Below are 13,204 nucleotides of genomic sequence, written 5' to 3' on the forward strand. Positions count from 1 at the left end.
TTTAGCGGGCAACATGCAAAAGGCCACGAGGGTTCTTCTCATGTACGAACCTTCATTCAGCATTTAAATTATCACCTGATTAGTTTTTAGGGCACTTACAGCCTGTCATTATTTTATGGGTGGGGTTCAGTCACGCCCTGGCAAATTCAGGTTGTGGAATTCAAAATGCTTTGGTTCTCTTGAGTTCACCCCACATTGAACTTTCTGTGATAAGGAAAGTGTCAGGAAATTGCATTCTGAAGTATGGGGTGACAATTGCTGGACACAATGTCCTGTAATCTCCCCACAAACTTTGTGCAAACGAATCAAAATGAATGCTTTTTTAATTGAGTTTTCAAAAACCAAATCATTAGACCCTCAGTGTCCCTATTTTCCAGGGACAGCCCTGGATTTAGAGAAGCCGTACAAGTTTCTGATTTGATCCTGGAATGCCCCATTTTTCCTTAGGATGTCCCTAGGTTTCATTGGAGAAATGTTAAGAGGGTATGGGGTTATGCAACTGCCGAGCCAAGGAGATAAGTAACTATACAATCTTTAGAAGACATTTGAAGGCAGCCCTGTATAGGGAAGTTTTTAAATGTTTAATGTTTTGTTACGTTTTTATATATGTTGGAAGCTGCCCAGAGTGGCTGGGGCAACTCAGTCAGATGAGCGGAGTATTATTATTATTATTATTAGCAGATTATTATTATTATTAATATTATTACTACTACTACTATGGGATAAGATGTCCTTATTTTCACCAAAGAAATGTTGAGGGTATACAACATGCAAACAAGACAAACAAACAAAAAGAACAAAAACTTTGCGGGTCACTTTATTGCAGTTAGAATAAAATAAGCAGAAGTAGGTTTTGTAGATATATCAAAATAAAATTATGTAAAGGCACCTTTTGGAAGGAAAAGCTATATATTAATAAGGCAGCCTTGCCACTTAGAGGTATGTCTTGTCAGGGGCAAGCTAGTGTTTTGTGTTTTTGAATTACACCCTGATGGTGTGTGTGTGTGTGTGTGGCTGGCTATTCTATTTTCACAGGATCCAAGGAGCTGTAAACAGGCTGGCCAGATTATTGAAACCTGGAGGAATGATTCTCTTTCGGGACTACGGAAGATACGACGCTTCTCAGCTTCGTTTCAAAAAAGGTGCTTCTCAAAGAGACAGTTGCTTTGTTTGTCTACTTGTTGTGAGTCCTCAGTAGGGATACAATAATCTAGCCTTCCATTTCACCTATTAGGCCGCTGCTTGTCGGAGAACTTCTACGTAAGAAGCGATGGCACCAGAGCTTATTTCTTCACACAAGGTATTTGGGCCAGCACCGTGGTTGAGGAGTGCCAGTTTACCTCAGAGAGATAATCTCTCCACATGGATTTATTCCCAGCCCCACTTTGGCTTAGGAACATTTGCTGCTTCAGGACAAAGGGCAAAACCTTATTCTCCAATGAGATCAGGGCTGTGTTCATGCCATACATTTAAAGCACACACATCATTCCAGAGAATCCTGGGAACTCTCATTTGGGAATTATAGCTCTGTGAGGGTGTCAATCACAAGTCTCAGAATTTTTTTTAGGGGAAGCCATGTGCTTAAATGTATGGCGTGTATGCAGACTCAGTTAAATTAGGCTCAATAAAATAAAATAATCGATTACAGGTGGGTGGATTTCGGTTGAACATGAGGAAAAAGCTCAGCCAAATGTGGGCTGTTTGTGGAAACCTTTTCCTCACAACAGCTCAGGTGTGATCCTGAAAGCCAGTTGATAATTTGCACTTAAAATGTTGTATGAACCATTTTGAGAGAAACACTATATATAATAATGGGATTCTTCCAGTAGGATACAACTATTGCATTCAAAATAACGGTTTGGGAGGAGAGTAGAAGTTGCAGCGCAGCACATTGCTGAGAGCAGTATTTTAATTCCATGTGGTGGTTTGTCCGGTTGTGCTGGGGGGTCTTACAGCAGTGTGGGGCACACACTGTGGGGCACACACGGATGTCTGCATCGACAGGGGAAGAGGCTTCAACTTGGCACGAGATCCCTTTTCTTTCTGTGGAGTCCTGTCCTAGGCCCCTGTCTGTCATGCTTAATTAACTCTGAATTAGCTGGCATTTCGGCATGTGTGTGCTTTTAAATCAGTCCCACAGAGGTCTTTCTCTTCTGGATTATGAGATGTGACCAAAGTCACATTTGCTTCCCATAATATTTTCTATTAACTGTGAAAGCTTTGGGAGGGGAGAGGAGAACGGGCGCCTGCAAAGAGGGCTTTCAACTTTGGTGTGACTGATGAGTTTTCGTACACCACCGGGCATGAGATTCTGTAATGAAATTCATGTGGCGCCATGAAATGCGTCTCCTTCCCCCGCCTTGTAGGGTTAGCGTCCGCTGCTTGGCTTTCAGAACAGCAAGAAAGAGGGAGTGTGTTCTATCCCTGACATACTCTTAACTAGGGCTGGGCGATATCTGGCTTTCAAGATCATGATATATCAGCTGAGGAGCTGGCGATACGTCACGGCTTCCCAGTTGCCAGTGGCAGTGCAGGCAGGCAGACACGAGTGAGGTGTGCTGTGTATACTTGTGTATACCTGAAGGCCCAGTATCCCTGAAGGAGCATCTCCACCCCCAATGTGCAGCACAGACACTGAGGTCCAGCGCTGAGAGCCTTCTGGCGGTTCCCTCACTGCGAGAAGTGAGGTTACAGGGAACCAGGCAGAGGCCTTCTCGGGAGTGGCGCCTGCCCTGTGAAATGCTCTCCCATCAGATGTCAAGAAAATAAACAACTATCTGACTTTTAGAAGACATCTAAAGGCAGCCCTGTTTAGGGAAGTTTTTAAGGTTTGATGTTTTTTCGTGTTTTAAATATTCTGTTGGGAGCCACCCAGAGTGGTTGGGGAAACCTAGCCAGATGGGTGGGGTATAAATTCTTTATTATTATTATTATTATTATTATTATTATTATTATTATTATTATTATTATTATTTTATGCTGGTGAAAGCCACTGAGCCATGATATATCCCAGCTTCCTTTTGGGTGAAACTCACCAGAAATGGTGAAACTCACCAGAAAAAAAAAGAAATCAAGTTAACAAACTTTTTATTTAAAAAATGGAAATGATCTACTGAATATTTACAGACAATCTGTAAACAGTAAAGAACATTGGCAGGATTATTGTAATAACCTGCAGTTTTATATGAGTATACATTTAAAGTAGATGAATTAATGATTAAGTTAATTTGGTATACAGTCGTACCTTGGTTTTGGAACAGCTCAGTTCTCAAACGTTTTGGTTCCCAAATGCCGGAGTGACTGTTCTGATTTACAAAGGATTTTTGCTTCTGACGGGGCTTCCGCGGCTTCAGATTGGCTGCAGGAGCTACCTGCAGCAAATCAGAAGCCATGCTTTGGTTTCCAAACGTTTCGGAAGTCAAATGGACTTCCAGAATGGATTCCGTTCGACTTCCATGGTACGACTGTATACGGAAAATATAAAAAATAAATTTAAGGAACCACAGGAAAAGGGGAAGTCGAGTTTTGAAATGTTAAAATGACTGTAAAATTATTGAAATGTCTAACACTGAAAATCATAAATAAAAATTAAAAAAAGAAATATATATCGCCAGCTCAAAATGTCTTAAATGGGTATCGCGGTTTGAATCTCATACTGGTTCCAGGCAGTTAATTGTAATATCAACCAGGTCTACTCTTTTTTTATATGTATACATTTTTATTGATTTTTTAACATATCATTTCCAACAGTCATTTAACATAACTTCTTATACAACATTTTAGACTTCTGTCAACAACCTCTGATGATTTTCCATTCTTTATCACTTATTCTGCATTTCTTAATTTCTCTATTACTCTTAATTATCATTAACTAATAATTCTCCTCATAGTCTTTCTTGCAATATTTCATATAATCCTCCTTACAGACCCTCTTGCAGTCCTACTAGCGTAATCTGTTCACTACAGTTGCTTTTCAAATAGTTCATATATTTACTCCAGTCTTCTAAGAATCTCTGGTCCTGCAGGTTTGGAATCCTTCCTGTTAATTTATCTAATTCTGCATAGTCCATTAATTTTGTCCGCCATTCTTCTTTCGTCGGTAATTCTTCTTGCTTCCATTTTTTGTGCCCAACCAGGTCTACTCTTCACTTAAACTGAATAACTATCATATAGCTGGGAGGATAGAAATGGCTGCTTCAACCTACTCCTCTTGAATTAGGAATTTCAGAGCTTGCCAGGTAGAATCATAGAATCATAGAGTTGGAAGAGACCACAAGGGCCATCGAGTCCAACCCCCTGCCAAGCAGGAAACACCATCAGAGCACTCCTGACATATGGTTGTCAAGCCTCTGCTTAAAGACCTCCAAAGAAGGAGACTCCACCACACTCCTTGGCAGCAAATTCCACTGTTGAAGAGCTCTTACTGTCAGGAAGTTCTTCCTAATGTTTAGGTGGAATCTTCTTTCTTGTAGTTTGGATCCATTGCTCCGTGTCCGCCTCTCTGGAGCAGCAGAAAACAACCTTTTTCCCTCCTCTATGTGACATCCTTTTATATATTTGAACATGGCTATCATATCACCCCTTAACCTCCTCTTCTCCAGGCTAAACATGCCCAGCTCCCTTAGCCGTTCCTCATAAGGCATTGTTTCCAGGCCTTTGACCATTTTGGTTGCCCTCCTCTGGACACGTTCCAGTTTGTCAGTGTCCTTCTTGAACTGTGGTGCCCAGAACTGGACACAGTACTCCAGGTGAAGTCTGACCAGAGCAGAATACAGTGGCACTATTACTTCCCTTGATCTAGATGCTATACTCCTATTGATGCAGCCCAGAATTGCATTGGCTTTTTTAGCTGCCACGTCACACTGTTGGCTCATGTTAAGTTTGTGGTCAACCAAGACTCCTAGGTAGCCTGAGTAGGTACCGCTTCCTGCTTTGTGAGAGATCAAATCCAGGAAGTGGCATGCTCTTCTAGGCAGAACTAGACATCTTTGACTACCTTGTTGCTTGCGTACCTGACAAGGCCATGCTCTAATGCAAACATTTGCCTGCAAACCCTTTCACTGGCGTTTGTGCGCAGTTGAAGCTGTGGCTGCCACAGATAAGGCAGGTGACGGCACTGCCCTCCCTCCCAGCCCGTTGCCCTCCAGGGGGTGCCCTCAGATGCTTGGGTCGCAGTCCCAGGATGTATAAGCCTCTTAGCGAAACGCTCACTTAAGGGGAGCAGGGTTGGAGGTGCAGTGCAAGGTCAAGCACGGATAACCAGTCCAGGTCCGAAACACGATCCAGAGACGAGGTCAGGCGACAGAGGGTTCAGGCAAGGTACAACACTGCAACAAGGGAGTACTCGAATCAGGAGCAGACATGCTGTACAAAGAGCCAGTGGAACAGTGTAATTTCTACGCCTGGGCCATAGATCAATACATCGTCCTAGACCAGTTTGAGGGCCAGAGCAAGATGGCGCCTTCCCCCAGAGATATATCACAGGTGGAGATTGCCTTACTTTCTCTGGCTGCCTAATTCCTCCCTGTGCCAGTCACTGTGCCAGCCAGAGGAAGCTGCCTCTGAGGCGGTTTGGCTTCCCCCCAGTGCCGAATGATGCTCCTTTTCAACATCACGATGTATCGCTATATCGTGATGTTTAGCTGGTGATACATCACGATGTTGGAAAGTTGGTATCACCTAGTGTGACGTTAACATATGAGAGTGCTGGAGGTGAAATAGTTAAACAGGTTACCCAATCAGAACCCAGGGGGTGGAGTCAGAGGGACTATAAAACCAGCTCTGGGAGGGGCGAAGAGGGAGTTGGTTGGGAGTTGGGTGGTTGGTTGGTTGGTTGGTTGGTTGGTTGGTTGGTTGGTTGGAGTGGGAGTGAATTGAGATAGTCTGTGGGTAGGTTGAGTTAGTGTAGTGAAATAAGCTGAGTCAGGAACAGTTAGGAGCTAGGAAGACAAGTAAAAATCTGAGAGGTGGTTTAGTGAGTGACAGCAGGGAGCGGAAGTTATAGGACTGGGTAGGCACCCCATGATTGTAATTGACTGAGACCGTTTATGAAACCACACGCTTGTTAAACTGCAATAAATAAACAGAAGTTTATGTTCCAATTTAACCCTGACTGGACTTAGTATTGTTCCAGGTAGGGCCTGGGTGGTGGCAGCGAGAAATAAAGTGGTGGCACAGGGATCAATAGACGGTGAAACGTCCAGGGAGTCTGTGTGATCACCACACCCAGCCCTAGTTGTTTCCAGCAACTTGGAAAGCTCAAGAAGGATGATGATAATGGATAAAGGATGATGATTATTATTATTACTTTTTACTTATACCCCACCCATCTGGCTGAGCTTCCCCAGCCACTCTGGGCGGCTCCCAACAGAATATTAAAAACACGATAAAACATCAAACATTAAAAACTTCCCTAAACAGGGCTGCCTTCAGATGTCGTCTAAAAGTCAGATAGTTGCTTATTTCCTTGACATCTAATGGGAGGGCGTTCCACTGGGTGGGCGCCACTATCGAGAAGGCCCTCTGCCTGCTTCCCTGTGACCTCTGTATACTCTGGAAACCTAGACCCCAAGCTTCTGAAAGTAAAGGAACTTTGGCAGGTGCTCGCTCAAATGCTGCAACATGACTCTGGGCCTGTAGACGCACATTTGGCGTGGACCTGGCGTTTTCCATGCCAGAATTGTCAAGGACTGAAGAGTGTCTCCTGCTCTTCCTTTGGCTGCTGGGTGTGTGAAATGACAACGAAACAAGGAACCAGGCCAAGGGCCTTCTCGGTAGTGGTTCCTGCCCTGTGGAACACCCTCCCACTGGATGTCAAGGAAATAAACAACTATCTGACTTTTAGAAGACATCTGAAAGCAGCCCTGTTTAGGGAAGCTTTTAATGCTTGATGTTTTATCACATTATTATTATTATTATTATTATTATTCTGTTGGGAGCCGCCCAGAGTGGCTGGGAAAACTCAGCCAGATGGGTGGGGTATAAGTAATAAATTGTTGTTATTATTATTAACGAAAAGTTGATCCGCTGCAGCACAAGACATGGAACGTAAGGAAATCCTGCAGTGCCAGGAGATCCTGAGGGTGCAATTTTACTCCTGCTGTAATCCATGACTTTGTTAGCAGCATCCTACATAGATCTTTTATTATTATTATTATTATTATTATTATTATTATTATTATTATTATTACACTGTTTTAAATGAGTGTAACTTGGCTATTTATTTTACAAAACACAGATGAAATACACAGCATTTTCTCTTCGGCGGGCTTAACCGAAGTACAGAACCTGCTCGATCGACGTCTGCAAGTAAACAGGAAGAAGAAGGTGAAGATCCATAGGGTCTGGATTCAAGGCAAGTTCCAAAAACAAGGGGAGCTGACTCAAGAGTAGGCAAGAAAATGCTGCAGGTAAACACAACTCTTAGCCTGAGAAGACATTTCCCCTCAAACGTCCTGATAAACCAGGAACGCATTTGAGCAGAAACACTTTATTTACCATTTCTGCATATGTTGATGTGAATTGGACACAACCCAGAAGTGCGTGTGTGTTTGTGACTTGCCTCTTGCACACTCATTGGGAAGGAATTTCTACATTGCAGAGGCTAGTTAAGCCTCGTAGTCCCTTCCAACTCTACAATTCTGTGATTCTATGAATGAAACTGTTTCGGCTACTTTTGTGTTCCGTTCATTGGTGGAAAGCAATTGCTTTTTAATTACTGTCCCGACCAGGAGATTCAGAAGATGGCTGGAGGGCCAAAGGTTTGGGTCAGGGTTTTGACAGTGAAGGTGGGGTGGGGAAAGCTGAAGACTAAAAGTGGAGAAAAAGAGACCAAAGGGAAAATGAAACTAAAAGAAGGGAAGGAGGAAGTGGAGGAGACCAAAACAATTATGGGAAAGAGAAAGTTGAGCTGAGCTCTCCTGCCCTTTGGATTGGCCAACAGGTTGGTAGGAGGTAAGTAAGAGCATTATTGTGGGGAGAAGAAAGAAAACCCTAACCCCACCCCTTCCCACAAATACATTTAAACAGATAAAGGAAGTTAATCAGCCGAAGGCCAGGTTGAAGACGAACGTTTTGCCTGGTGCCTTAAAGGTGTATAATGAAGGCATCTGGTAACCCTTCCCAGGGAGAGCATTTGACATATGGGAAGCCACTGCAGAGAAGGCCCCGTTCTCATGTTGCCACCCTCTGGACACAAAGGCACACAAAGAAGAGCCTCAGAAGATGAACTCAGGGTCTGGATAGGTTCCTATGGGGAGAGGCAGTCCTTGAGGTATTTCAGTCCTGAGATGCTTAAGGCTTTATAGGACAAAACCAGCCCTTTGAATTGAGCCCAGAAACTAATTGGCAGCCAGTGCAGTTGGGCCGTTTGCAAGGTTGACACATGTGGTTAAACATCCTGAAAGAAAGGATAGGACGTTTGAGGTTGTTGGTTTTTTTTTTAGCAAACTGGAATTGGTTTGTGAGATTTTGGAACACCTGTTTTAATCAAGCATATATTTTTTTTACACTTGTTTGGTGAGCTATATGAAGCATAAGGTGAATGGATATAATAGTATGAACTGTACATGCATATGGAACAATGTATCTGATATGCAATCCTTTGGAATTAATAAAAAACAGAAAATGTTGTAGTGTGTTAATTACTGTTTATGCAGCGGTATTCACATGGTACTTTGACAGTAACAAAAACATAGGTCTCTGCTCTAAGGGGAGAAGAAAAGGCGGAAGTACCCTCTATCACTGCTTTTAAAAACGCCATGGAGGTGTTACGTGGTTATGTAACTGTGTCTTGGTGAGCTTTCATTATTTGGCTGCACTTGGAAAATTAGTCATCAGCCTGTACTAAGCATTCAGCATTTTATAGCCCTGCAGAAAAGTTGCCGACTGCTGTATAATGTTGAGCTTTTTACTCGCCCCTAGCCATTCCACAGTGGCGGACGGAGGATGAAAGATATGAGACCTAGGAAATGTCACACGTCTCAAACTGAAGGGTTCCTTCAGTTCATGGCAGAATCCTGGAGAAGTTCCTCACTAGAGGAAGAGGAGGGATTTTTGCCAGTTCCCCCTCCCTCCAGATCCCAGCACTACCTCTTGTGTTGTCCCAGATGGTTCCCTGGTCCTCCATAACAGCTTTTTTTTTGGGGGGGGGGTGGAAAGAGCACAATGATCTGCAGGAGGAATTGGCAAAGATCACCTCTCTGCTCCTTCCTTTGAGCACAAGGTTGGATCCCGTTGAATGAGTCCATGGTTCAGGCTAATTTTTTAACGTTAGACACCCATGTTTGAAATCTTGCAGCACTATCCTCGTCTACTCAGAAGTTAAATCCTGTTGAATTCAGTGGGGTTTACTCTCAGGTAAGTGACGTTAGGCGTGCAGCCTTGGAGTGCTGGATTACACTCATATTCAACTGTTTTTATTACCGCTGGGTGTTTTCTGCTCAAGACAATTTCTATAGCTAATAGAAATTGTCTTGAGCGTTTTTGAGGAGTAGACCCAAAATGCTAGTTGTATTATGTAGCTGTCGTCTTAACCGCTGAATCATAAGTGACAACATACATCCTGTGTGGTTTTCTCGCATTTGATCTGCTATGTATTGTCTTGTTTCATGGAAACTGACAGCATGAACTGAGGAACACGGCAATGTTGTGTGTTCTATACACATTCAGAGAAAGCAAGTTTACAGTCGTATTAATAGTTTAAAGCAGGAATGTGGAACCTGAAGATGCTGTTTGGACTTCCAGCTCCTCACCAGAGGATCGGGCGTGATGGGAATTGTAGACTGCGTACCCAGTAAATATGTGGTTAGTGTAACACACTGAAGCAGGCATTCTTTTTGGAGGAAATGGGGTTTAACTCCAGCCATGATTGAAGGAAACGGCTTCCTTCATAGATCTTGAAGCTAATACAGTATCTGGACAAACATGGACTTCCACCAGTTCAGTGTGCTCAGTGAATGCAAAATACTTAAACGTGAGACATCGCTTCTTGACTTTTAGGAGGGACCTACAGATATTTCTTAAAACACTGATTTGTATTCTGCGTATCCACAAAATCTTTCAGTGCTGTCATTCTTGCCAAGAAAGAATGATTGGCATGAACATATGCTTTTAACCCTTGAAACGGAATGTTTTGTGTAAAATGTTTCTATTAATATCAATATTAACACTGGATTTTTAAAGATGGGAGGGGATCCTATCTGAACATTGAGGTCCTTGTGTCTTAATGATAAAACTAAGATAACAGAGAATTTTGGATACAGTTAGCACCCCATTTTTTCCAGCTGTATCTTGGGGGAAAATTCAGATGCTCAAATAAAAGGGAGTGTTGTTGTAGGGGGTGCACAAGAGGACTTGGACTATTGAAGATTCTGTTCTGCCATTCTATACAAGTTATTATACAAAACTACCACTGTCTTATGTAATCGTACAGAGGTGTAGTTTGCAGCACTGCAAGATTCCTGGGGTTACAGCCAGGTTTGTTGATGGTCTAAAGTGAAGAACAACTGGAAAAAAACAGGTTTCCCTTGTAATTTATTTCCTTTCCTTTCTGTAGCTTAACCTTTAATCAGCAAAGGGACTTTGGGTCAGTCAAAACTGAAGAACTGAAGCCATGGCTGGGTATAATCCAGGCTTGACTTTACATAGAAATAAACCAGTGGTAGTTTTGTATCCCAGATAAACAAGCCATACTTGTTAATAATGTGTGAACACAAATTAGTAGATTGAAAAGGACACCATGCTACCGCTTTCAAAGTGTGAAATTGTGTTTATTTTTAAACTAGAGTGCTCTCTTTCTTTCACACACACATAGAAGAAGGAAAGCAAGTCACACAAGCAACATTGAATTTATAAGAGTTTGACAGAAATCAATATGTGTTTTTGGCAGGAGCCCCTTCTTAAAACTTTGGTTTTTATTCTACCTCTGCTAGCTTTAAGGGGAAATAGGAGCAGTTCCAAAACAAAAAAGGCAGCCATGATGAACAGCATTGCAGCATGTTTTAAAGACTAAAAAAGAAACAGCTAGTTGACTTACCTAGAGAAAGACTATTGGATGCTGTGAATATTTGTTTTGCTTTGAAACAATGAAATGTAAGGCAGCCTCTTGCGAAAAAGAATTGGTCCAAAGGCTTTAGAACAGATTCTGATCTAATTTGGGCCATTTGAAACCTACAGTGCAGTAAAAGCAGGGGCAAAACACTAGTATTCCTTAGATCGAAATGGCAAGCACTGTGTCTTTTATTTTAAAACACCCCTCTATCTTAATATGTTGCTAAAGGAGGAAAGTGGAGTTCTGTCACTGATGGAAAGTTACATTTTTAAATCAATACCCTTCCTGTGCAAATTTGCCACATCTTAATCGAGCCTGGGAGAGAGGTGCTGGGGACCTTGTTTATAAATTTGACAGGATGAAGTGAGATGAAAATGGTTCTTGTTAACCATTGAGGGAAATAAGGTTTCAGAGGCAGCCCCATGTATGTGTTGCACTAATCTAACCCAGAAGTTACCAGAGCACAGATAACACTTATGTTTTCAGGAAGCATGTAATTAAGATGTGGAGCCATGGACCTAGTTAATGAAGTAATGGACACCAGCCAGTTGGCACCAGAGACACTTGCACAATCGCTCTCCATGCAGCAAAACCAGGGAAGGAAGCTTGCCAGCAACTTAAGTATTTGTGGGGCATCAAACAAATGTAGGGATTTATAGTGGCTGATCAGTCCAATGTGGACCAACATGTATATTTGAGGGGGTTCCACACCCTCTGAAACAGTGGATACATAGTGTTAAGTTGTGGGTGAACATATCAGACGACACAGCAATTCTTCAAACAGCTCTTGTTTATTCACAGGCCAGAACAGAACAGAACTGAAGGGTTCAGCCAGCCTGCTTATAGAGAGCTTCAGTACAACGTAACTGTAACAACTTTCTGTAACTATCCAATCACTGAACGTCACTTTCGATCTCTTATTTGCATATGTGGACCTGAATAAAAACTATCTACAGTATCCCCCTGCTGGCCCAGGGTGAGAACTTCAGTACATAACACATAGCTTGGGAGTACAGTGGTACCTTGGTTTACAAACTTAATCTATTCCAGAAGTCCGTTCTTAAACCAAAACCATTCTTAAACCAAGGCACGCTTTCCCTAATGAGGCGGTGCCCTTCCAGCGTTCGGATTCCGTTCTTGCGGAGTTTGTAAACCAAACCATTCTTAAACTGGACTGTTCTTAAACCGAGTACCACAGTGCTTCTAAATCCACTTTTGTCACTTGAGGCCTTCCATCAGCCTTGGCTGGTGGCCCATCTGCTGCACCCCTATCTGGACAGGGATAGCCTAATTTCTGTTATCTGTAACTTCTGGGTTAGATTAGTGCAGCAACACATACATGGGGCTGCCCCTGAAACTTCAGCTAGTGTGGAATTGGGCTGCCCGGTTGCTCACTGGGGCAAGGCAGTTTGAGCATATAACACCAATCCTGGCTCCAATTTGTGAATCTCATCTGGCCTATAAAAACTGAGGTTGCTGAACAGACGCTTGGGCCAGAGTGCTGTTGGCAGGGACGTTGTTGCTGTTGGTTTTCCGTATCTTTAGTTTAGATCTTCTTGTGGTTTTTGTGGAGATTGTCCAACTTGGTTGTGTAATTTTTAATGTTTATGACTTACTGTTTATGACAACTTTTGTTATGTTGTAGTTAATGTGTTTTTTCGTGTTGCAAGCTGCCTTGAGCATGCTTTGAACTATGGAAAGGTGGCACACAAATAAAATTATGTATGCATGTAACAACAACAACAACAACAACAACAACGTAGATCCCACAATCCTGAAGTATGTCTGTTGCTGCTTTTTGTGTGTGCATTGGGTGGGTGATATCTAAAGGGAAGAAGCTATTCACAAAGTCTTTCTATTTCCTTTTTTTTCAATGTTGCAATAGTGCAAACCATACTGCATCAAGATTGACAGATTCCTGGAAAGAGAATAGATTTTTTTTCAAATGGGGAGTTACATATTTCCTTCCTGCCTTTATTTATTTATATTTACTGCCTTTCCTATCACATGAACCCAGGGCCTGGGGTGGACAGCTATTTGCTTCTTGTTTCCTAACATTACGTGTCATTGCAGAGACTAAGTTGCTAGAGTAATGATGGCAAATGTTTAACTACAGTGGTACCTCAGGTTAAGAACTTAATTTGTTCTGAGGGT

At 42.4% G+C, this 13,204-nt stretch overlaps 1 protein-coding gene across 1 annotated transcript in view; it reads left to right on the forward strand.

Moving 5' to 3' along the window:
- METTL8 (methyltransferase 8, tRNA N3-cytidine) overlaps positions 1-8,630 on the forward strand; it is a 40,609-nt gene extending 31,979 nt beyond the window's left edge. Inside the window, exons 9-11 of the mRNA XM_081848279.1 lie at positions 1,036-1,142; positions 1,235-1,300; positions 7,238-8,630. Of these exons, the coding sequence (XP_081704405.1) occupies positions 1,036-1,142; positions 1,235-1,300; positions 7,238-7,392 (328 nt within the window). The 3' untranslated portion in view covers positions 7,393-8,630. The remainder of the gene's footprint in view (positions 1-1,035; positions 1,143-1,234; positions 1,301-7,237) is intronic.
- The last annotated feature ends 4,574 nt before the right edge of the window (positions 8,631-13,204 follow it).

The sequence above is a fragment of the Podarcis erhardii genome, assembly GCF_964252035.2.
Source record: "Podarcis erhardii genome assembly, chromosome: 1".
Classification (NCBI taxonomy): Eukaryota; Metazoa; Chordata; class Lepidosauria; order Squamata; family Lacertidae; genus Podarcis; species Podarcis erhardii.